This window comes from Rhinatrema bivittatum, chromosome 2 (genome assembly GCF_901001135.1).
Source record: "Rhinatrema bivittatum chromosome 2, aRhiBiv1.1, whole genome shotgun sequence".
NCBI lineage: Eukaryota > Metazoa > Chordata > Amphibia > Gymnophiona > Rhinatrematidae > Rhinatrema > Rhinatrema bivittatum.
Window position 1 is genome coordinate 634,915,610 of NC_042616.1, and position 26,033 is coordinate 634,941,642.

The 26,033-nt window shown below is 44.4% G+C and overlaps 1 protein-coding gene across 1 annotated transcript in view; it reads right to left on the minus strand.

Moving 5' to 3' along the window:
• Nucleotides 1-26,033, minus strand: part of LYPLA1 (lysophospholipase 1) — a 122,087-nt gene that overhangs the window by 64,943 nt on the left and 31,111 nt on the right. The window contains exons 5-6 of the mRNA XM_029591278.1: nucleotides 14,757-14,818; nucleotides 11,148-11,156 (exon numbers count right to left, since the gene is read on the minus strand). Coding sequence (XP_029447138.1) covers nucleotides 11,148-11,156; nucleotides 14,757-14,818 — 71 coding nt within the window. The remainder of the gene's footprint in view (nucleotides 1-11,147; nucleotides 11,157-14,756; nucleotides 14,819-26,033) is intronic.

Sequence of the window (26,033 nt, forward strand, 5' to 3'; positions counted from 1 at the left end):
ATACAACATCCAATAATTAAATGTTCTAATATTTCCCAAAACACAAAATGTTTAAAAATAGAAACAAATTACACCCAATAATTAAAAATACTAAGGATTAAAATCTCCTGATCTCCCTATCTGGGACCTTTTGATTTCCACTCACCCTGAAATAATCAGATTGGGGTGGTAGGGCCACACACTTCTCTCATTCACACACATACTAATTCTTTCACACATTCCCTCTTTCATACACATACCAATGCTCACACAGGCTCTCTCCCACGTACCTGCCTGTGAAAGTCTGTGTAACACCAGGCCCTAGAACACGGATACACCACCTACTGGGCAAACAGAAAAAGCAAGACTACAGAAAAAGCTACAAATCCCTTCAGAGAAACTATATGCTAGTCAAAATACTGCACCTATGTCACACATGCACATCATGGATAGCCCCTTACTTAGTACAGAATAAGGGATTACAAATATGCAGGCACAACCAGACTCTGAACTCGAATACTGAAGAAAAAGCAAAATACAAATATATAAGAAATGTGCATTGTCAAAGATAGCATGTTCCAATTGCTGAAAGACAATAATTCTTTACCTTTGTCTGGGACCAACTGATTAGGAAAATAAGATCAATTCTTTTCCCCCTTTGTCATTCCTTTTTCAGGGTCTGTTTCTTCTCCCTTCTTGTCTTTTCTTCCTCCATACACAGACTCACATGCATACTCACACTGGATCTCTTGCATGCTCCCTCACATGCAAGTTCCTATTCCCCCCGCCCCCCCCCCCAACACACATGCTCTCTTACATGCTCAGACAGGCTCTCACATGCAGGTTCCCACTCCCATACATATGTACAGGTTCACTCACATGCAGGCTCCTATTCCCCCACCCCCATACACATTCTTCCACACAGCTTCATACTGCCACACAAACAAGCTCTCACACCAAATGCTCACACCCCCCAAGGCAGTTTACCATTCACACACACCCACCCAACCCCCAGGCAGCTTACCATTCTCACATACACAAAACACAGGCAGGGTCCTTATCAGGTCTGGAAGGCCTCCAGTGGCTGAGAAGAGCAAGCCTGGGAGGCCACCACTGACCAAGAGGAAGGAACCTTTTCTCCACTGCTTGTGTGCCTGCCCCGCACGGTGAGCACTTCCTCTATGCCGATCTCGCTATGCAGAAGATCAGCATAGAGTACATACTGGCTGCACGTGGTTTGAAGACTGGCACACAGAAGCGGGAGAAAAGGGTTCTTCCTCTTCTCAGCCTCCAGTGGGCTCCCGGGCATCTTCTTTGGCTGCCAGCAAAATGGGTCTGCCAGCAGCCTTCCGGGCCTCTTCTTCTTCTCAGCTACTGCTCTCCTGGATGTAATATGCAGTTGTTGGTGCACGGCATGCTGCATTTCAAAGTTGGTGGCGCCTGTGTACTATGTACTCAATGCCCATGTTAGAATTGAAAGTCTGCAAAGGTCATTTACTTGATCTGAGAAGATGAGTATCCTGGTTTCTGGGCACCGAGTTACCAGCTTGAACCCCACACTCACCTCTCTCATTTTTTGATCTATAAGTCATCAACCCTACTAGGAAGAACTTCTTCCAAATAAATCAATTACTCATTTAAAATAGCATTCAATTAACCCTGGGTTTAGTGATTGACTAGTTTTTAGTCAGTTCTGCTGGTTCTCTAACATTAACCACAGTTATCAAATTAAAAAAAAATTTATGTATTAAATTTAAAATCCCTAATCACATTTTACAACCCTTAAATTAAGACATACCTACTCCTCTTAATCAGCATTTAAGAAGCAGACAGAAGCCTAGCAGCGAGATGGGGGCATATGTACGATCCAACTATTGGTTAAAGGCTGTATATGTATGTACCCAGTGCAAAGGGCTCCTGGCTCGAAGAACAGATTCATACGCTGCAGGCCAGAGTGGCAGACTTGGAGAAGCAGAGGCAGACAGAGGTATAAAAAAAGAATCAGGGACATAGTAGTGTGGTCTCAATTATAGTCTGGCAACACCTGGTCATCTCCCAGGAGCCATCACCTTGGTGTAGAAGGAATTGATCCAGTAGCCAGAGCCTGCCCACCAGGTGATGTTTTATCCTCTCCCACCAATGATGTATCTCTAGTGGTCTGTGACCAGGGAGAAGGGTTAGGACAGCTATTGCAGTGGATGATTCAATTAGGTAAGTAGATAGCTGGGTGACTGGTGGGAATGAATATCACTTGGTAACTTGCCTGCCTGTTGCTAAAGTAGTGAACCTCACGTGCCATCTAGATAAGATTTCAGAGAGTATAGGAGAGGAGCTAGCTGTCATGATACATAGATACCAATGACATAGGGAGGTGCAGGAGGGAGGTTGAAATCCAGATCATCCAGGGTTGCATTCTCAGAAATGCTCCCTGTTCCATGCACAGTCTGGAATCCTTAAGGATAGAAATTCCAAAGGTTAAATAGGAAGAGTATAGTAAGGGGGGATATTTACCATCTGCCTGGCCAAGATGAGGAAATAGACTGAAAAATGCTAACAGATTAGACTGGCTAGTAAAATGGGCAACTTCAATTAACGGGTAAATGTCACATCAGAATGTGCAATGGAAGCAAAGTTCCTAGATGCCAATAATGAATGCTTCATGCAGGAGTTAGTCATGGAACCAATGAGAAGGAGAACTATATTAGATCTAGTTCTCAGTAGAACACAGGACCTGGTGCAAGAAATAAAGGTGGTGGACCTGCTTGGCAACAACAATCATAATGTAATAAAATTTGACAATCACTGGAGGGCAAATACTAAGGAAAACTATTCCAGTAGCATGTAACTATAACAAAGACTATGATAAAATGAAGAAATCTGTTAGAAAAAAAATTAAAATAATGAGGCAATCCATTTGCAGGAGACTGACACTTTAAAATTACCATCCTTAAGACCCAGTCAAAATGTATTCCACACATTACAATAGGTTGAAGGAAAATCAAAACTGCTGGCATGGCTTAAAAGTGAGGTGAAAAGGGCAATTAAAGCCAAAAAGTAATCCTTCAAAATTGGAAAGCAGACCCAAATAAGGAAATAGGGACAAACATAAGCACTGGCAAGTTAGATGTAAAAAAAGTAATTAAGCATGCTAAGAGAATTTGAAAAGAAGCTTGCCATAAAGGTAAACACAAGTACAATTTTTTTTTCAAAGTACATTCAAAGCAAGAAGCCTGTGAGGGAGTCAGTTAAGCTGCTAGATGACCAAGGGGCAAAAGGGATGATCAAAGATGTCAAGGAAAAACTACTAAATTATTTTCCTGCCTTTACTGAGGAGGCTATTGGGGTCATACCCACTCTAGAAACATTTGATGGCAATGATGACTGAACAACTAGATGGAAACATTGAAACTGGATGACATAACTCAGATTGACACTGAAGAATAACAAATTACCAAACTGGTTAGTATTCAAAAAATTCTGAAGGAACTAAAAAAACATGAAGTTGCAGACTGGTTTCTGGTGATTTGCAACCTATCATTTTAAACAACCATGGCACCTGAAAACTGGAGGGTGGCCAATGTGCTGCCAATTTTTCAAAAGTGCTCCAGGATGCTCTGGGAAACTATAGACCTGAAAGTCTGATGTGGTGCTAGGCAAGAAGCTATTCTTAAAAATAAAACTGCTAGCTACATAAATAGACATGGTTCAATGGGGGGGGAAGTCAACATGGTTTTTGTAAAGGGCTATATCTTGGCTTACCAATCTACCAGAGGGTGTACAACATGCAGATAAAGGTGTGCTACTGATATAGTGAATTTTACTCCTGGGGGAATTCTGCGCTACTGCAGAATTTCCGCAGAATTCCCCCCTCTGCGCAGAATTGCCAAATTCTGCGCAGAAAATAGCAGAGGAGACCCCGGCATGCCGTGAACGGAGCGTGTCCCGCGGCATGCTGGTGAGAGAATGTGCTTCGGGGAGGGGAGGATGCCAGTAAGAGAGAATGTGTGTGTGTGAGAGAGGAGGGTGACAGAGCAGGAGGGTGTGATAGCATGGGAGGTTAAGAGTGGGTGGGTTGCTTGAGTGTGGGTTTCAGAGAAAGGGAGCCTATATAAGGGGGGGATGCCGGTGAGAGAATGTGTGTGAGAGGAGAGGGGGTGTGGGGGAGGGTGAGAAACAGCTTGGTTGGTAAGAGGGGTAGTGGTGGGGATGCTTGAGTGTGGGTTTCAGAGAGGGAGCCTAAATGAGGGGAGGGTGACAGCAGGAGGATGAGACAGCATAGGAGGTAAGAGAAGGGGGCTGGGGGGATGCTTGAGTGTGGATTTCAGAGAGAAGGAGCCTATACGAGGAGATTGTGAAGGAGTATGTATGTGTGAGAGATTGGGAGCTCGTGTGTGAGGGTGCTAGCCTGTGTGAAGGGATTGTGTATGTGTGAGACCGAGTGACATAGGTAGCCTGTGTGAGGATGTATGTGTGAAAGAGAGAAAGGGAGCTTGTGTGGATGTGTATGCAAGAGAGGGCCCTGTATGAGGGGATGTGTGTATGTTGAAGGGACACTTACAGTGAATTTCTAGGGAAATTCTGCAACTTGAGGTAATACATTTTAAATTATTACAGAAAAGTTGAAGACTGTCATGTAAATTGTGTTATTTTGACCAATATAAAGTTTGCAGAATTTTCAGTTTTTGTGCACAGAATTTTACATTTTTTGCGTAGAATTCCCCCAGGAGTAGAATTTGGATTTTCAGAAGGCATATGACAAAGTCCCTCATGAAAGTCTGTTCAGGAAATTGGGAGGTCATGGGATTGGAAGCAGTGTCCTATTGTGGATTGTTATTGAATAAAAAGGAAACAGGGTAGGAATAAATTGTCAGTTTTCCAACTGAAGAAGGGTAGTTAGTGGAGTGCCCTAGGGGGTCTGTCTTGGGACCTATACTATTTAGCATATTTATAAATGATCTGGAGAAAAAAACGAGGGGAGGTGACCAAACTTGCAGATGAAATTGTTCTGAATTATTAAAACAGCAGCAGATTACGAAGAACTACAGAAGGACCTGGTGAAACTGGGTTTCTAAATGGCAGATGCAATTTAATGGGAAAAAATCCCAACCAGAGGTACATGATATTGGGTATGAAAGGAATCACTAGGAAGAAGACTCAGAGTCCTTGTGGACAATACATTGAAATCTTCAGTTGGGTACAGCAGTGGTCAAAAAGACAAATAGAATGTTAGGAATTATTTGGAAAGGAATATAGAACACTGGGAATATTATAATGCCTTTGCATAGATCCATAATGCGACCGCACACCTTGAGTATTGGGTGCAGTTTTAGTGGCCTTGCCTAAAAAAAAAAAGAAAAAAAAAAAGAGTGGATAAAGAGGATGACAACTGATTTAAAACAAATTGAAGGAAGTATTGTTTTTTCACTCAGTGCATAATCAAGCTATGGAATCTGCTGGAGGACATGGTCAAGGCACAGACAGGTTCAAAAGAGGATTGGACAAGTTCCTGAAGGAACAGTCCATCAACAGTTATTAGCCAGATAGATTTGGAAAAGTCAGTTTTTATCTCTGGGAGTGAGATACAAGAAACAGAACTATTGGGGATCTGCTGGGTGCTTGTGATCCAGACTGGCCACTGTTCTGGTATGAAGGAGGTGAAACCCCTTACTATGTCCATTATTTTTTTCATAGCCTGTTGAGACTTCTGCACTGGTGTCAGCGATGGGGCATCCTCTGAAACCAACATGGACTTGGGTTCTGTCATTGGCATACGGTTGGATAGTAACAAGATAGAGGGAATAGGATCTGGAGAATCTGGAGACTGCAGGCAAAGACATGGGCTAGTAACTAGGAGACTGGCAAAGTTCTGGTGATGGGAGATGGAAGCTCTGGTCTGGCTTCTGCCAGAGAAATTCCATATGCTGCATATAGTTGAGTAAGTACAGCAGCTTTCAAAGTTTCATGTGCGTACTGGAGGTATACTGGAAAATATTGACTCTTACATAGAAATGACCGCAGAAAAGGACCAAATGATCCACCCAGTCTGCCCAGCAAGCTAATGCACTAAGCAGGTTACCCCCATGCTTATTAGGTTACCAGACTGTAGAAGTCAGGGCCCTCGGATGTTTGAATCTAATTTCCTTTAACCATTACCATGAAAGCAGAGAGCAATGTTAGAGTTGCATCAAAAGTATCAGACCTAGTGATTAAGGGTAGTAAGCACCACAACAGCTAGTTACCCCCTTGCTTGTTTCCCAAACCGTAAAAGTTGGGGCCCTTGTTGGATGCGCCTGAATCCAATTCCCCTTTTCTCACTCACTGCCGTTGAAGCAGAGACCGAGTTGCATTAAGCCTTGATACTGTTATTTGTTAAGGGTAGCAACTGCCACACCAGCAAGTTACCCCTATACACTTCATTATTTCTAACCTCTAGATTTTAGGGATCCACAGTTTATCCTATGCTCCTTTGAATTCCTTGACTATTTTAGTCATCACCTCTTCCGGAAGGACATTCCAGGCAGTCGACACCCTCTGAAGAAATATTTCCTGACATTAGTTCTGAGTCGTCCCTCGTGGAGTTTCATGTCATGACCCCTATTTCTATTGATTTCTTTCCAATGGAAAAGGTTTGACGATTGTGCATCATGAAAACCTTTCAGATATCTGAAGGTCTATATCATATCTCCCTTGCACCTTTCTTCCAAGGTGTATATATTCAGATCCTTCAGCCTTTCATAAGTCTTCCAATGCTGACCCCTCACCATTCTGGTCACTCTTCTTTGGACCACCTCTATCCTGACTTTATCCTTTTTGAGATACAGGCATCAGTATTGAACGCAGTACTCCAGGTGAGGCCTCACCTAGGACCTGTACAAGGGCATTATCACCTTTTTTCTTACTGGTTACTCCTTTCTATGTAGCCCAGTATTCTTCTGGCTTTAGCTATTGCTCTGTCACATTGCTTCGCCATCTTCAGAGCAGACATCACCACACCAAGGTCCCTCTCCTAGTCCGTACACAATCTTTCACCACTCATCACGTAAAGCTCTTCTGGACTGCCGCTCCCCAGATGCATGACTTCTTGGCACTGAATTCCAGCTGCCAAATTTTTGAGCACTCAAATTCTTAAATCACTTTTCATTCTCTCTACTCCTTCAGACATGTCCACTTTGCTGCAGATCTTAGTATCATCCATAGACAAAACTTTAGTTTCTAGCCCTTCCACCAGAACAGAACCGGTCCCAAAACAGATCCCTATGGCACTCCACTTAACGCCATTCTTTCTTCAGAATAGGTTCCATTTACCATTACATACCATTTATCAACCAGTTTGCAATCCATGCTACCCTTGTCTCCTACTACCAAGCTTCTCATTTTGTTTGAGTCTATTTGGGACAGTATCAAAAGCTTTGGATTTCTTAGAAGTAGAGCGAGGCAACATAGGAGAGGTGTGGCCCCTCATCAAAACTTATAGGAGTGCCTCCCGATCTGCTTGTGTCAATTCAGTCTGCTGTCCCACTGCTTGTGTCGAGGTCAACTTCCGATAGGTTTAATATTTTAATGTGGATTGCATCAGTGACCAATGGCTTTGAATATTTTGATGCAACATTCACAGGTTGATTCACTGGTATATGCAATGACTTTGGTGTATCTCCTCTTTTTTCTTCAATGTAGACTGTGAAGACTTCGACGCATAGTGCTTCAATTGCACCATGCGTTGTGCATCGAGAGAAAAAGAAAACACCACCAAGATTACAAAGTCTCAATCAAGGCAAGAAGCTGAAGAGTAAGATGAGATCATGAACATAAACAAGCTTGCTGGAAATACAGAGGGCATTCCACAGGGAACATGAAAAAGTGGGAGAGAGGGAACAGAGATAGGATTGGAGGGAGTAACTGATAAGCACAGATTATTACTAGGGGAATTCTGTGCAAAAAAATGTAAAATTCTGCACACTTTATATTGGACAAAATATACATGACAGTCTAATTTAAAATGTAATACAGAAAAGTTAAATATGCAGAATTAAATATTTTGAGAAGAATTCCCCTGGAAGTTCATTGTAAGTGCCTTCTACTCTCTTCCTACTGCCCTGGTCAGTATCCTTTCACTTTGCCCTTTCAGGCCCCAGCTCCTCCACCTGCCACTATCTCTCTCCTCCCCCTCTAGGCTCAATCCCTTCCACTATCTCCACTCCCAGAGTCTGACCCCTCAGTACTGCCCTTCACACAGGCTCCCTACTCTCTCATGCACAAACAAGCCCCCTCACACAGGCTCCCTCTCAAACACCCTCATATACACACAACCCTTTTTCCATGCACCAACTCCCAATCTCACACACATACACCCTCCTTCACAATCTCCTTACATAGTCTCCCTCTTTTGCACCCACACCCACTCTCATCTTGGTCTTACACACATTCACTCTCACTGAGGCCTGCTGCATCTTCACTGTGAGCAGGACAGTCTCCGATGGCAGCATGCTGGGGCCTGCTCCTTCACAAGCGGGATGGCCTCAGCTCGCAGCAAAGAGAGCAGGTTCCAGCGTGAAGTGAGTGGAGGCTGGCCCACTCACACCAAGACAGGGCCTGCCAAATTCTGCACAACTGTGCAGGAGGAGAATTCTGTGGGAATTCTGCACTCCATAGTAGCACAGAATTCCCACAGGACTTACAGATGAGGTTACAATTGTCTTGGAGGGCCAGGATTGGGATGGATATCCCCTGCTAAGATGGAGGAGCAGGAGAATACAGAGAAGAGATGTAAACAGCAACAAAGCTGAGGTACTGTCAGGGAAAGTGGAGGTGACTTGAGGGGAAGCAAACAAGCAGAAGAACAGTGATCAGGACAGAAGACAGAATGGCAGGTAAGGTAAAAAAAAAAATGAAGAAAATGAGGACAGTAAACAATGTTAGTACTGATTTGTAGCAGAGAATAAGACTAGAAGGTAATGAGTACCGCTTGTGAAGCTTTTCAGAAGAGTACTTGGCAGATCACAACTCATCCATAATGTTTTCCTTTGGACAACTATGCATAACTGCATGTATAAAAAATGGAAATTTTAGAGAGAAGAGATTCAAAAGACAGACATATGCTAAGTGCTCCCTCTAATGGTAGATATCTTGTTTAAAAAAAGGAATAGTATGACTAACCTATTTAAAAACCAATTTTGCTTCAGCAAGAAATTTCAATCCCAGGTGTTATACCATCACAACTATGAGTGTATTGACAATAAAATACAGTGCAGCACTGCTTAGTCATCACATCACTATTACAGTAAACATGTAATTAAAAGCAGATTGTAAAATGTAGTACACTATACATTATGTTTTACACCAAAAAGATCTGGGTTTATTTGTTTTGGCATTTATGATGTCCTAGACCAGGACACTATACATTAAATACTAGTCCTAGTTCATTTCTCATTTTTTGTATGAAAAATTAAGTAATCTCTCAGAAGGTAAACCAGGGGTGGGTCAGATTTTTTTTTTGTCAGTGGCTCTTGTCTGCACTCAAGGGTTGGGGGTGTGGGGAGAAGAGGTGGTAGTGATGGTGTGGTCCACCCCCAGCTTCAGGGCTCCAACTAAAGAGCTAAATGAGGAGAGGTGCTTCTTCAGTGCTCTCCAGTACAGCTGTAAACCTGCAGAGAAAGTAGCAAAAAGCAAAACAAAAAAGACAGAAAAAAGGAAAAACTGCCAGAAATCTCTATCCTCCCTAAAGAACAAAAAAAAAACCAGGTGGCATGGTTCCAGCATGTATTCTGTGACGCTCACTTGGTGAGCATGGCTTCCCTCTTGACAGTCAACTCTGGGGACAGACTCCAGAAAGCCTGTGGATTCAGGGAATATACCCAAACATGAAGGCATCAGGGAACCTACCAGTGCTTCTCTTCCTATGCTGCACTGCCAGCAGCTGAATGAAAGGGGCTGGAAGGAAGGCCATTTGGCCAGAAAGGAAAAAATGTTGTCCCTACATCAGTGTTTTCCAACTTTTTCCACCTACTTTAACTTAAATATTGTGGCACACCAGCCTCCACAGAGAAGATAGTGCAGATATGATAGCTGAAGACTTAAGGAAGCACTGGAAGCCCCACCAATCTCTTCCGAAGTTTAAAATGAAGGGTGAGAGGGGGGAAGAAACATGAACCCATCACAATATACCAGTTTCTTCTCTATACAAGTTCAGTATAAAAGGAGAAGTCTGTGTAATGCAGACAGCTAGCTCAATTAGTGACCTTGGCTGCCAGAACTACTCCATTATTGCTGCTCCCAACATTCAGGATAAGTATTCTAGCAGCCACTGTATAGGGCATTTTTGAATCTCAGGTATGTTTGCAACACGGGAACACACCCAGGATCCAGAAATGCCCTATACAGAGGACACCAGGAGACCAAAATCAATGTAACATCCACCATTACAGATATGCACAACACATACCAGAGGTCCAACAGGGTCAGCTACAGAGATAACAAGTGAACAGGACGACATGGACTGCACACAGACAGAACTGAATGACAAAAAAGCAGTGCTGAGCATCCTGAGAGAGAAACTCATGAAACAGAACTAGAAATTGCTGTAAATTGGTATGTATTGTTTATGTGTATATTATAATTTCTTTTTATTTCACCTCAGTGTCCCACATTTTCTCAATCTTTTGTGTACAAAATCTTTAAATGTAATTTATCAATATATGTTAAAAATATTTAACAAGTGTCTAGTGATGCTTCATATAATTCAAGAACACCAGACCCTGGTGTCTCGCTCAAATTTTGTTGTATAATCATAAGCACCACCTTCCACCACTTAAACCTTTTAATCAATTTTTATTATATATTTTCATTGTTTTCTTAAAATTGGTTTCACCTAACCTGATTAATCTTGTATGTCTTTATATTTTAATGTTTTGATTTTTTAGAAAACCTAAATGTAAAACACTGTGTATAAGACAAGGAATTCAGGTCGCCAGTCATTAGAGATCAGAGCATTACTTAACTTGCGTTTGTATTGCACTCAGAGTCCTCGAAACATCTTTCAGTGGCACTTGCCCCAACAAGGCCCAGTTTCGACTATTCTTCTTCAGGAGAAGCCACTCAAATTGTGTCCAAAACAGTTTAGTGATGTTGCATTTTCCAAATCCCTGACGAGCTCGCCTAGACGCTGCTCTCACTGTTTTCATCTTCCAAAAAATGGCGGTGATTCAGCCATGTTCAAAATCACGTGATGGTAGTCCCTTTAAATTAGGGACGCTAACAAGGGAGGGCAGGTCCGCCATTTTTTGGAAGATGGCAACGGAGTGAGTAGCATCTAGGCGAGCTCGTCATGGATTTGGAAAATGCAACATCACTAAACTGTTTTGGACACAATTTGGGTGGCTTCTCCTGAAGAAGAATAGTCGAAACCGGGCCTTGTTGGGGCATGTGGTCTGTCCCTGGGCGTCTGTGCGCGTTATGTAGCCAAATAGGGGAGTGCCTAACCAAATTTGCACTTCCAAATTTGTTTTGTGGTCTGGGGAGGGCTATTTTGGTGCGTTCCCGAGATCGTGCAAGTTTAGTGTATGTATTTGTGTGAACCTCCCCCTTCCCCCAAAAAACAACCCTATGAGAAAAGTTCTCTTAAACCATCCACCCCACACTCTCCCTGCCCCCCCCCCCCCCAGCCTTGTGAAAAACAGTAGCCCACCCCCCTGCCCCCCCCAGAGTTGCCAAATGAATGAAACCTGCCCCCCCGTGACCCCTCCCCCAAAATGATCGCAATAAATTCATTACCACCCCCCACCCTCCAGACCCCCTGAGACCTGATAAAAATGTCAGTCGGTGGAGCAGGCGTTCAGGAGTGGTCCGGGAGCGATGTATTGGCGTTGGTCCGTCGGCTGCGAGCACTGAAACGGGTTCCGACGGCCCTTTGCCCTTACTATGTCAGTGGGGTGGAGCAATGGCAGTGGTAGGTCCTCTGATATAGTAAGGGCAAAGGGCCGCCGGCTGCCAGTCCTAAAAATGGCGCAGAGGGGCCTTCGCCCTTACTATGTCACATGGGCTACTGCCGCCATTGGTGTCCGAGTGGCATAGTAAGGGAAAGGGCCATCAGCGCCATGTTGATTGCTGGCAGCCGACAGCCATAGTACAGGAGATGTGTCCCGGACCAGTCCTGGCCCCCCGCTCGAGACTCCCGGACTTCAGTCAGGTTTTGTGTGTGTTGGGAGGCTGTGGGAAGTAAATCAATTTGGCATGTGTGTGGGGGTGTGAGGAGGGTGGTGGGTGTATTTTATCTGTAAAGGAAATAGTTATCTTCCAGGGAAAAAGTGCACGAGTGTTAAAATGGAAGTGAAACGTGGACCTGAACTGGCGAAATGATTAGTGTAGCGTGTGTTAGTGTAAGGTGTAATAGATGGCGCTTACGTCCAGCAGATGTCTGTGTTTTCTGGAAAAAATCTTTAAACCTATTTTACCTGTCACAGGTGTGACATATCTGTAATGTAAGTACAGAAGAACCTTCTTGTATGCGAAATGAAGGTTGTGTCCAAATTTGAAAGCAATCGGTTCAGTGGTTTCTGAGATTAGCGATTTTGTCCAAACTATTTAACATTTTTATTTATATAGATAGTTTCTATGATTTTTCCCCGACGCTGAAGTCAGGCTCAATGGACTATAGTTTCCCAGATGACCTCTGGAGCCCTCTAAATATCAGGGTTATATTGGCCACCTTCCAATTTTCAAGTACAAAGGATGATTTTAATGAGAGGTTACAAATTACTTGTAATAGATCTGAAATTTCATTTTTGAGTTTTTAGAACCCTGGGATATATACCATCCCATCTAGATGACTTGCTACTCTTCATTTTGGCAATCTGGTCTACTATACCTTCCAGGTTCACCATGATTTGGGTCAGTTCATCTGAACTGTCACCCTTAAACTGTCTCCAGAACAGGTACCTCCCCCCATAGCCTCCTTAGTAAACACCGAAGCAAAGAATTTTAGTCTCTGTGATGGCCTTATCTTCCAAGTGCCCCTTTAACTCCTCAATCTACTAACTGACTCCCTTGTAGGCCTCCTGTTTCTGATATATTTTTTAAAAAGTTAATTATGAGCTTTTGCCTCTATGGTCAACTTTTTAAATTCTCCTATTTACATCAGCTAGAGCCTTCTTTCAATTTTTGGAAGGAAGATTTTTGGCTAAAATAGCCTCTTTCACCTCACCTTTTAACCATACCATATGTTGTTGTAGGTCTAACTTAGGAGCATCTCTCTTGGTGTGTTCCACGTTTATAAGCATTGCTTTTGTTGTGCTCCTAGAGAAGTATTTGGCCATGGTTAGGCTTTATAAATAATGCATTGGGGAGCCTCTGCTGCTGTCCTTCAGAGTACAAAGCAAACCCCAGCAGCAGATCCATCATTAGAAACTTTACGCCATCGCTGACCAGGAGTAAAGGCTCTAGCATTAAGAAAATATGCGCTCAGCCAAACCTCTCTGCATTGGGAAGGAATACTTAATGCCCTTATTTGCATGGAATTTCCATGAGGGTGCTGAGTTTGTGCACATTTTTTAAATACGTTTTATGCATGTAAAATTTCTTCCTGCGAGAGTAATATTTACCTGAACAAAATGTACATTTAAGTGTGGGCAAAACCATGCATTCTACTGAATGCACTTTACTGCATTGTTTTTAAGTCTGGAGGGTAAAGTGACTTGCCCAAGAAGCAGCAAGATTTGAAACCCTGGTTTGTAGCCCACTAGGCTACTAGGCTACTACTCTGTTTACAGCCTTTGATACTAGAAATTGCATTTTATCCTGCTATAGCATAGCTAGCTTGTATAGTTAGGGACCTTCATTTTCAGTTTATTTTGCCTGTGAATTTCAAATTAGAACAAAAGAAATCATTGGAAAAACGTCTCTACTAATTTTTCTCATTTTATATCAGTCATTTTTCCACTGGCCTTTGTTACATTAAAAATTCCTGGGCAAAATAAAAAATTGAAAATGAAGGTCTCTGTACAGTACTAGCACCTATAAAATGAAATATTTTTCTGTTATTAGCTACAATATCTAAGGTCTCCTCCACAACCTTTGGTGATAAAAGCAGAGGCCCTGTGATTTCATCATTAACACATAGGGTCCTTAGTTTTCAATTTAATCTGATTTTTCACCCACAAATACCCAGATTTTTCCCAGAGTTGACAATCTGTTTAAACAAAAAGAAGCTGCTGCAGATATAGCATTTCAAGGCCTCCAGCCACTGCTAGAAGCCAGCAAGGGCTAAAGCACATGCTGTGTTTCACTGGTAGAGGGTGGGACTTGAAAGTGCTCACCCTTCAGTGCCACCCATGCCATGTTTCAATCCTGCCTCCTCACCCCAAAGCAGCTGAAGTGCCTGCTGTCTGGTGCAATGAATGCATTTCAATCAGGCCCTGTCCACCAGAAGCACTTTCTAGTGGCTCCCTCTGTTGGATGGTAAGTATAACCATTTTGTCTGGACTGGTCTGACTGGATGAGGAAAATTACTTCTCTTCCAAGAAATTAAATGTGACAACTATGAATTAAAGACACTAAAAAGTGGAATGATAGGTATAAATACACCATTACAGGCTTGTTTTCTAAATATTGAGTGTACAATTACATACACATGCAAAAAAAAAAAAAAGCTAATTAATAAAATGCATTTGTTAGTTTTGCATTCTCTTGGAAGTAGTTTAGATTTTTAAGCAATGAATACGAAACTACCAAATTTCAGAAACCTGAATACAATTTAAGCCATCTTTAAAAAACTTACTATTTTTCGCTTGCCTGTTTGATGCCTACATCATCCTCTGGTGAATCTGGAGAGAGTCCTATAATGTCAAACCTATGCAATAAAAACAAAAATACTATGTTAAGTAATACTTAAGATTAATCCTACAGGTACTATATTTCTGAGACTATCATCTAGAGAATTGGTTGCTCAGAGCACAGCTCTAATGTAATTGCCATTACAATCCATCAGGGTGAAAGCTTTGCAGTTTCTCTGGCACATTCCTTCAGAGCTCCTAATTAGTTTTGTACTGTGATTTGCTGGGCCAGACATTTCTAGGGAACTAAAACATGGCAGCAACATAACAGAACCCTGGGGAACATTCTGAATGTTCTAATAGAACCTCAGCATCCCTTAGATCAGATTAATTTAAAAAGTGCATAACAGGTTTCATTCTCTAGGCAGCCCCATGAATGCAAGAAACATGCCAGAGGCAAATTTCCAAGCTTACTGAAGAGAATATAACTGAAATCTCATAGGTCACTACCAGAGACTTATGTCTAAATATTTTCAGCAATAGTACATCATTTTCCATTTTTCAGATGTATACAATATTACATGATTTATAAAACTGCCTTTTAAAATGCACAGAGGCTATGTGCTAATAAGTTTGGAACAGACTAGTTGTACAATACTTGAATGTCTGCTTTGAAGTGCCTGAAAAGCAGAATATAAATCAAGAGGCCCATATTCAATAGGCCATTTGGTAGACAAGCTATCCAGCTAAATCTAGCTGGATAAACATCCCGCTGAAAATTCTAGCCTAACGTTATCCAGCTACATGTAGTCAGATAACTAACAAATGCTTAACTGTATTTGAATATAGCCGGGTAGGTTTGAATATAGCCGGGTAGGTTTAGATATCTGGCCTTTTGTGGCCGGATAATGTGCTACTTAACCGGATATCTTTAAAAGATAAGATAAGCTAAGTAGCATTATCAGAAACATCCAAACAAAAGAAATGAAAGTACCTGTTGTCCAATCCCCTCCCTCTGCACCAAAAAAATACAAATGCCCTGTCATGCTATGTGTACTCCCTAAGCCAGTTGTAAACCTTGCAGAGTGCAGGCATTATAACACTAGGCCTCCTGTCTTAATTATTGTTGAATATGAAATCAACCTGCCCCACCCCCCATACACAGGGAAGATATCTGGGGTTGGCCCCCTTCCCCCAATACCTTATTTTTTCATGCCAGAAGCAAAGGATCCCTGGCACCTCTAGTGCTGCTCTAACAGAGGCAGCGCTAGAAGCATAAGCTTACCTTCAAGCTGCAGTGCTGGAGCCACCAGGAGCCGCACCAAGGGTCCCTTGCTCCTGGCATGAAAAGCTAAGGTATTTTGGGGGGGGGGGGGGGGCGGGAAGCAACATATTTCCCTTCAGATGGGTGGGGAGCAAGCTGATCTTCATATTTAATAATTGGGATGGGGGCCCAGCCTATAATGCCAAGGACTTCGTAAAGTTTAAAACTGGTTTGGGGGGTGAGCATAACACGGCCAACAGAGCATTTATATTACTTTTTGGGGGGCAGGGGGGAGGGGAGATTGGCCTGCTAACCCTTTTATTTCTTTTGTTTGGACTGTTTCTGGTAGTGTTACTTAGCCAGATATCTTTTAAAGATATCCGATTAAGTAGCAAAATATCCAGCCACACAAGGCCAGATAACTTTAGATCTGCTTCTGAGCAGATCTAAAGTTATCTGGTTAACTTCACCAGATGTGTGATATTCAGCTAAGTTAACCAGATAACTTATCAGGCTATAATTTAGCTGGATAAGTGGCTTAATATGCTTATTTTATCATTTAGACGGATAACTTTAGTTATCCGTCTAAATGGCTTTTGAATATGGACCTCCAAATAAGTTAAATATCAGAGCTTAAGCGTATTTGTTATCTACCCCTAAAACAGTATGCAATGTGAAACCTCAAGCTGAGAAGGCAATTCAAGAAATTCAGATGCAAAGGAGACCTAGAAAAACTGATATTTAACAGCACATAAAACCAGCTTTCAAAGGTTTACTATTTGTTTACTAATAACAAAATATCTAAGTTTCACATCACAACAGGCAAATCTGGTCTTTTGTGCTGCAATACTGGGTTGGCATAGAAACAGTTGCCATGCAAATCTTGCTGTGCCGCCAATATCTACTAATAGGAAATAGTGCTGTCTTAAAATAAGCACTTTTCAGTACAGTCCAATCCTACTGTCGTTAGATGGCAGCGAAAGACAGCAGTTCATACCTCAGGGTTATCAAAATTCCATGTCTGCAGGGAGCAGTTGAGCCAATCTTGGTTTTCTTATTGCATGCATGTACTTGTATTACCAACTCTTCAATTTCAAACCATGTGTAGCTAGTAATTGGTGGCAAGCCTAAATATGCATTTTTGGTAAGTTTGAAAGATGGAGAATTGGTCCTCTGGTGGTGGCAGGAACACACTTTACTCTTTACCATTCACTTAAGTCCACAGTGAGCATTGGTGTTCAAGGACTTGCACTTTTATTCAGAGGTAGAAATGCAGCTAAGATTCAAAGTAAAGAAACACTGTTCCCTTGAGGACATCGCCTGCAATGCTGTCCTGCTAGCAGGGGCCCTCAGTGAGATTCTATGCTGCCTCAGTCCAAGCTATTATGGCTTGGAGGTCCTACTGGCAGCCATGCTGGCAATGATTCAGCATTGCCACTCCCATTCAAGCCTGCATCACAATAATCTCACTGCCTCAGCTTGGTGTCCCTCTTCTCCTTGTTGCATTTGCCGTGGTCTTGTACACAGTGGCCTGCTTATGCCCCAATGCAGTGGCATTTCTACTTTGTTTATATTCTAGTGTTGTCTGTCTGTTCCTGTTTTAGATATGTTTGTTCTTTGAACTGGCCCCCATAGAGTGGTCTTTTGTTGGTCCTCATTTATTCTAGAATTTGTTCCTGCCCTGTTGGTATACCCATTTCTCTTGTGTAGGCACCTGTTCTTGTTGATTTGCAGCCTTGCTCTGCCTTTGTGGGTGCCCCTGCCGTGTTTCTGCACACTACTATTTAAGTCCTACCAGCCACTAGAACCCAAAAGGCTCAAACTGAGGGGGAGGTGGCCAGTAAAGGTGAAGATTCTACATCTGGCCAGTCTCATCCCTATTCCTGCCAGACCTGCCCCCAGCTCCAGTCTGCTCCTGCCCTGGGGGGGGGTCACCCTGTAATTGGCAATAAGAGCATAACAGTTCTTAGTTAAGGTGCATGCTCATGGTCAACAGGTACTTTTCTCTTCACCCCTATGCTAGAATGCAGATTTCCCAATAAGAGTTTGTTTTGAACTTCGGGACCTAGAACATGAAGGGCATTTTTGGGTCACACTAGAAAATTTCAGCATGGTCCAGCCCAAATGGATAAATCCAGTAGTAGGTTACTGGATATGCACTACCCCCAACACACTGGTTTCCAGTCCCTTCCTACTTCAGCATGGCCACAGGTTTATCAGGATGCCAGAACCCACAATCTATTCAAAGATTTCATGAATGGTGGTCCAAGATACTACTGAAATGCAGGCTTCTGGTGCTAGAAAGCTTCAGTGTTTGCTTTTATGTGCCCAGCTCCCTGGACTAAGAACAAAGTTGGCTCAGCTCAGACTCAAACTAGCCTGAATTAAGAACAGGCCTCCCTCTATACCCAGATGCCAGCAAATCTGCCCCACTGCCACAGAAGATCAATAAGACTGGGAATGCATGGATTTTGGTGGATTCCGGTAGAATAAGACCAATGAGTTAGATACATGCCCCCCATATCTCACTGAACTTATGCCCACAGATTTGAGGTGAACAAAGTTAATGATCCACCAAAAAAGTAACCAAGCAGTGCCAAAATCCCAAAACAGGAGTAGAATCCTTCTGGTAGAAGACTATCAAGAGGAACTCACTCGGGGCCAGGACTGGAGACAGGTAAGATAGCAAGTTTGTTTACTGTAAACTGTTTTCTATAGAGGATGAATTAGCCATGCTCTGTGGTGCAATGTCATTCAGCAACACCAGATGTCTTTCCTAGCTAGTAGAGCTTGGAGCTCTACTGGAGCCTATGCAAGGGTTACCGAATGAGTGTTGCCTTAAGAGCCTCTTCAGTCTATATCATAGCTAGGTAGTCAACTCTCCAGGGAGGTGGACCTCTCAGCTAATTCATCCTATGGAAAACCATTTTATAGTGTGTAAACTTGCTTTTTTTCGTTTATAAGCAGGTTGAATTAGCTATGATCTGTAGAGATTCTCAAGCTAAGGGATGCTGTGGAGAGTTTACTAAATAGGGAGGAACACTACTTTCAATTGAAGAGCATCTCTGCAGTGGCCTGAAAGGTGGCACCATGAGTTCAGAAAGTACATTCAACTTCCACAGAAAGGGAGGTTTTTGTGCCGGGGCTAAATATCAGTGAAACAGATGGGTTCAGTGAAATATGGGGGGTGACTGGACTTGTGCTTCCTCTCTGCCAGTCAAAACCCCATAGCAGGGCTCGGCTGAGGCACTGGCTGGGGTCTAAGGCATCAGTGGCTGCTTGGAGCAGCCTCTAGACAAAACCCACTGAGAATGCCCATGGGAAGCCAGGGGCTAACATTTCCACTTGGCTTGGGTATTAATATCTGAGCCATGATTACAAATACTTCAAGGAAGCACGTGGTCCAATAATAGAACAATCGTTGCATGAACCAAAACTCCCTGAACTCACAGGGTTCTCTAAAATGGGCAAGTATAGCTTGCAAGCCACAGCAACCAAAAGCAGCACTTCTGTTGCAGATTCCCTTGTCCAACTCCCTCAGCCATGAATATGGTGATAAACTAAAAAAGCATATTCACCAATTAGATGGACTAGAGGTAGAGTTCTGCAGGTGAGAATGACTGGCCAGAACAGCCCATTGAGCTCAGCAGGTATCAAGGTGACTCAGACAAGAGAAACCCTTAAGGTTCACCTGGGATCTACTCTGGAAAGGCTCCCTCACAAAATAGACCTGCTGTGCCTTAGAACAACCTAAGAGCAATACCACTAAACTGGCTCTTGGAACTTGCGAGGAACAGAGAACCGCCTCAGAAGCAGCGACATCCCTTCCCCAGGAATGAACAAGGGACACCCCTTGTGGGGGTGGACAATTGAGCATCCAGAGGAACCCAGTCAAATTTTCCCTTCTTGAAGGGAGAAGAGCAATGGGATTCTGGGGATTCTGGGCATCCCGATCCCAAAAACTTTCAACTCTCCCATTGAGAGTTGAGTTACAATCTCTAAGGTCAGAAGTGACCAATCCACCACAGTCAGCTACCCTCAGAAGGACAGTCACAGTAATCAATGGAAGAGCCCTAGCCAAAAAAAAAAAAAGTGGTCCAATGACTACCGCTGCTGTTCCCCGGCCCCAGCCTCCCAGAAGACTCAAAGAATCGAGGCTTCGGCTCAGATAAAATATTCCAGGGACAGAACCTCCGGGGTTTCCCCACAAAAGGGGTCAAAAGACATTCCTCTTCTGAGGGAGAAGACTCTTGACACTATCCCTGTGTCTACTGCCCCTTAGGGTTTGATCAGGAACATAGTCCTAGGTCAGTCCTGTAGCTATAGTGCACAACCTATTGCCATGAGGGAAATACAGATATACTCATACAGCAGAGGGCTTTTTCCAGGTGCCCTCTGCGGTACAACACGCTGACCAGTACTCAGTATCCACTTTCTGGAGTAGGAGGCAACATGCTGCCAAAAGGCAAACAGCGAGAGATAACACTTGCCCCACCAGTGCTCCCCAGCATTTTGTACTGCAGAACAGGTGAGGAGACAGACCATGACATGACAATGGCAGAACCTTGGCTTGGCTGAGAACTGCACAGAGGGAGAACGCTGCCTGCCATTTTCCGAGGTGCTTGGAGTGGATGCCTTGCCATACCAACTGTGCACGCTGAGCTCCACTGTCACCGTAACTACCAGTGGAGTGCATAGGACATATGGCATCCCCATTACCACTGGGACTCTGGGTATAGCATGGTGGTGGGTGGCATTCTATGGTATCGCCTCCTCCAGTAAATAACACTCCAAGAGGCTGACATCTCTAACTGTGTCAGGAATGGCTCACCACTGTTTCCCCTCATGGAATGACAGCAGTGAAGTCCATGGCGACTGACCGTGCACATGGTGCTCTGTGGTTTTTCATGCGGCAACCAAGTCCACTGGTGCCCACAGTGGTGACTGCACAAGTAGGGCTCATAGCGCTTTTATGCTCACCAATGATGGATCACATCCAGGGCACCAGATTGCATCAGCCCAGCAGCACTAATAGAGACCCCAGTGCTTGAAGGCATTGTCTGGTGGTACCAAGGATGCCAGGGGTGCCTGCAGGCAGAGGCTCTGCAGCCATGACAAGGCCCTAATATACCTCATCGGTGCCCAGAGGAAAGCAATTTATGCTTACCTGTAACAGGTGTTCTCACAGGACAGCAGGATGTTAGTCCTCACATGGGTGACATCAGGATGGAGCCCAATCATGGAAAACTTCTGTCAAAGTTTTCAGAACTTTGACTGACCCCCTACTGGGCATGCCCAGCATGGCACTAACCCTGCAGCCAGCAGGGGTCCCCCTTCAGTCTTATTTGAAAGCTACAAGCAGGATGGTAGTCCTCACATGGGTGAGTACTGGGCTGAGGATGTCCGAACCTGCACCAAATGTACCCAAAGGCGTGCAACAGGCACAACAACTGGGGTGGAATGTGGTAGAGGGCATCCTGAACCCCACCGGGCAGGCAGAAGGGTGTTGGTACGTCACATTGTAAAGAGGTGTCGAAGGACAGACTGGCCGAAGATGGAATCTTGTATTCCGGCTTTGTCCAAGCAATAGTGGGCTGCAAAGGTGTGGAGAGAACTCCAGGTAGCAGCCCTGCAAATGTCAGGAAGTGGCACAGATTGTAGGTGTGCTACTGAAGTCGCCATGGCCCTCAGAGTGAGCTTTAACACTGTCTTGAAATGGAATGCCCGCTTGCTGATAGCAGAAGGATATGCAGTCCGCCAACCAGGAGGAGAGAGTCTGCTTACCCACAGGCTTCCCTAACTTGTTAAGAGTGGAAAGAGACATACAATTGAGTGCTTTCCCTGTGGGCAGCTGGACGGTCTAGGTTGAATGCTAGAGCCTGTTTACAGTCAAGGGTATGCAGAGCCTGTTCTCCTGGATTGGCATGGGGCCTGGGAAAAAAGGTAGGTAGTATGATGGATTGATTGAGATGAAAATCCGAAAGAATTTAGGGTGAGTGCGGAGTACCTCCCAGTCCTGCAGAAGTTTAGTGTAAGGCGGATAGGTAACTAGGGCCTGTAATTCACTAACTGCCAGCTGAAGTGATAGCCAAAAGGAAAATCATTTTCCATTGAGATATTGAAGGTCACAAGAGTGAAGAGGCTCGAATGGTGGTTTCATGAGCCAATCAAAAACCAGATTAAGGTCCCAAGAAGGGGCCGGAGGACGTAGTGGAGGCTTGATGTGGAGCAAGCCCTTCAGAAAACAAGTTACAAGGGGGTTGTACTGATAAAGGGACATCCCCGATACCTTTATGGAAGGCGGCTACTGCACTGACATGCATTCTGATGGAAGAAGTCTTAAGACCTGACTGACAGATGCTACAGATAGTCCATAAACTTCAGGATTGGACAGGAAAAGAGGTCAAGGGACTGAGAAGAGCACCATGATGTGAAACTTTTCCATTTGTAAGCGTAAGATTTTCTCGTGGAAGGCTTCCGTGAAGCAATCAAGACACAGGAAACTGGATCTGAAAGGTTAAGAGGCTGAAGGATTAACTGTTCAACATCCATGCTGTCAGGGACAAGGCTTGAAGATTGGGATGGCATAGGCACCCGTCGTTTTGAGTGATCAGAAGCAGGTCCTGCCCCAAGGGAATGTGCCTGCAGATGGAGAGATCCTGAAGTATTGGAAACCACACTTGGCGTGGCCAGTGAGGTGCTATCAGGATCATGGTTCCTCTGTCCTGACGTAGCTTCACAAGAGTCTTCGAGAGAAGAGGAAGTGGAGGGAATGCATAGAGCAGACCGGTTGCCCATGAGGGAGAATGTGTCTCTGAGTTGAGTGTTTGCAGCGAACGAGAGAGCAGTTCTCCACTTTGCGTTTTGAGGAGACTCAAAGAGGTCTATTTGAGGATATCCCCATTGTTGGAAGATGGGAGTTCGCTACCGAGGGGTTGAGAGACCACTCGTGCGGTTGAAAGACGCGACTCAGCTTGTCTGCCAGCACATTGTCCACTCTCGGCAAGTAGGTGGCCCTGAGGTACATCGAATGGGAGAGGGCTTCCGCCCAAATCTGCGCAGCTTCCTGACACAGAAGGAAGGAACCTGTGCCTCCCTGCTTGTTGATGTACCACATGGTCACTTGGTTGTCTGTCTGAATTAAGATGACCTGATTTGACAGGCGATCCTGAAAAGCCCTGAGAGCATCTCTTATTGCTCAAAGCTCTAGGAAATTTGGTGTTTGGCTTCCTCTGGAGACCAAGAACCTTTTGTCTGCAGATCAGCTACGTGGGCTCCCCACCAGAGGTTGGAAGCATCTGTGGTGAGAATGATTGGAGGATTTGGAATCTGGAAGGGCAATCCCTGGAGGAGATTGGTCTGATTTTTCCACCAGGCAAGAGAGACTGAGTGAGTCTGTGACGTGGACAATGGCCGACAGAGGCTGCATAGCTTGAGTCCATTGAGACCTCAGAGTCCAGTGCATGAGTCTCATGGCCAAGCAGGCCATTGCTGTGACATGGACTGAGAACGCCATGTGACCCAGGAGGACAAGAAACTAGCGTGCAGTTGCAGTATGTTAGACTGCAGCTGGTGAGCAAGAGACACGAGAGTCAGTGCTCGTTGAGGCAGGAAAGCCTTTGCCTGTAAGGTGTTCAAGTCTGCCCCAATGAACGACAAGGTTTGAGATGGGACTAAGTAGGATTTGTCATAATTGACGAGAAATCCTAATGCAATTAGAGTGTGTTAGATTGAGGGACGACAGAGCAGCTTGCTGAGTGGGAACCCTGATTAACCAGTCGTCCAGATAGAGGTAGACGTGAACACCTTGTGTCCTCAGGAAGGCTGCGATGACCACGAGGCATTTTGTAAAGACTCGTGGTGCAGACGCTAGGCTGAATGGAAGCACTCAGTATTGACAGTGCTTGGGGCCTACTAGGAACCTCAGGTACTTGCAATGAGCTGGACTTATCGCAATATGGGTGGTATGTGTCCTGGAGGTCCAGAGAGCAGAGCCAGTCTCCTCTTTGTAGAAGAGGTAGAAGCGAGCCCAAGGTGACCATCTTGAACTTTTCTCGCTGGAGGTACTTGTTGAGGGCCCGTAAGTCTAGAATAGGACGACGCCTCCTGATTTTTTGGGGGATTAGGAAGTACCGGGAATAGAACTCTAGGCCTTGCTGAGTATGGAGCGGGTTCTATTGCTCTTGACTGGAGAAGGAGGGAGACCTCTTGATCCAGAAGAATGGAGAATTCAGATGTTCTCCACATCTGTAGAGGTGGGGAGTCCAGTGGTAGGGCGAGAAAGTTCAGACGGTAACCCTGAGCAATGATTGCCAATATCCATTGGTCAGATGTGATTGAATGCCACATGTGGAGGTGGCAGTCGACCTCCCACTGGTATGTGCGACAGAGGAATCTGGCTGCTGCTCTCCAAGTGGAAGTAAAAAACCTGAAGCAGGTCCTGGTTGGGGAGCTGCTTGTGGTTTTTGTTTTCGGGCTTGACGAGACTGCGGTTTTTGATAAGGTCTCATGGCACGGGATCTGGTTGGTGGTGGGTAAGATTCTTCGGGTGGTAGAATTACTTAGAATCCTTTCTGAAGGGCTGTTTTGAGGAGAAGTCGGAAGGCAAAGATCTGTTTTAGGGTCTCATGATGGTCCTTTAATTCTGCCACCATCCGTTGGATCTGTTCGCCAAACAGATTATCTCCGACAAGGCAGGTTGGATAACCGTCTTGTACTTCTGGGCGAAAGTCAGAAGACTTGAGCCAAGCCCAGTCTCGACGAAATAGCAGCTGCAGACACTCTGGTAGAGGTGTCAAAAATGTCATAAGATGTTCTAATCTCAAGCTTGCCTGCCTCAAAACCCTTGACGACAAGGGTTTGTAATTGTTCTTGAAATTGCTGAGGCAGGGAGTCTGAGAAGTCTTGTATCTGCTTAAAAATGACCCTGTTATATTGGGTCATATAAAGCTGTTAAGTGGCAATTCGGGAGATGAGCATGGCTCCTTGGAACACTCGGCGACCAATGTTATCTAAGAATTTCTGTTCCTTTCCAGGAGGAACAGATGAGTGAGGTTTTGACCTCTTTGCCTTTTTTTGTGCAGACTACCATGACAGAGTGATCATCAAGCTGTGATTTTTGAAAACCTGGGGCTGACTGCACTAAATAAGTAGTGTCAGCTTTTCTGTGTACTTGAAAATTGATCCAGGATTTTCCCAGTTCTTTGAGAAGATAGAGAAGGACTGATGGATGGGAATAGAGGTTATTACCTTGGGGCATCAACTCCATCATCTGGTGCCTATCATCCTGTTCTGTCTGTAATTGAAAGGGAACCAATTCAGCCATTTCCTTCACAAAATTTATAAATGAGAGGTCCTCTGGAGGAGAACGCTTCCTACTCTCAGTGGGTGAAGGTAAGTCATCTGTGTCTGATGAGGTATCAATGTAAACCGGTACGATAAGACACTAGTCTTCAGTATCGGTATATCAAAAGTATTTAAATAAATAAATCATCACTCCAGGTATCATAAGGATCAGCACCCTTCCCTCTAGGAAGTAGAGTGGGACAGGGTGGTTGGATACCTGAAGGTCCCGGTTTAGGTTCCGAAGGAATCGGCAGGATTATCGGAGGAACCATCTGAGGAACCGATGGCATCGAAGGCACCGGTGCAGGCGAGGGCATTGATGGATGACTGTGGTGCCAGACATATCGGCACCAATGTATGGGTCGGTGGCGAGGGACGTATCGGCATTGATGGCCGAAGCAGAACTCCCGATGGAGGGATGCGGAATGGTTTCTCTCCTGATGATGTTGTCAGTGGGGAGGGCATCGGAGCCATCGGAGACCCGGGATCAGGTGGAAAGGCGGCCATTAGCACTTCCATCCTGGATAGCAGCGGTGCCAGCGCTGCTGGAATCGGGTCGATGATCAGTTCCACAGTCGGTGCCGGAGGAACCTGAAGACATTCATCGCCTTGTCGATGGCCTCCTGAAGCATCCAGTCCAGTTCTTCTGAGACCTGGAGCAAGCAGCCCCGGCTCTGGAACAG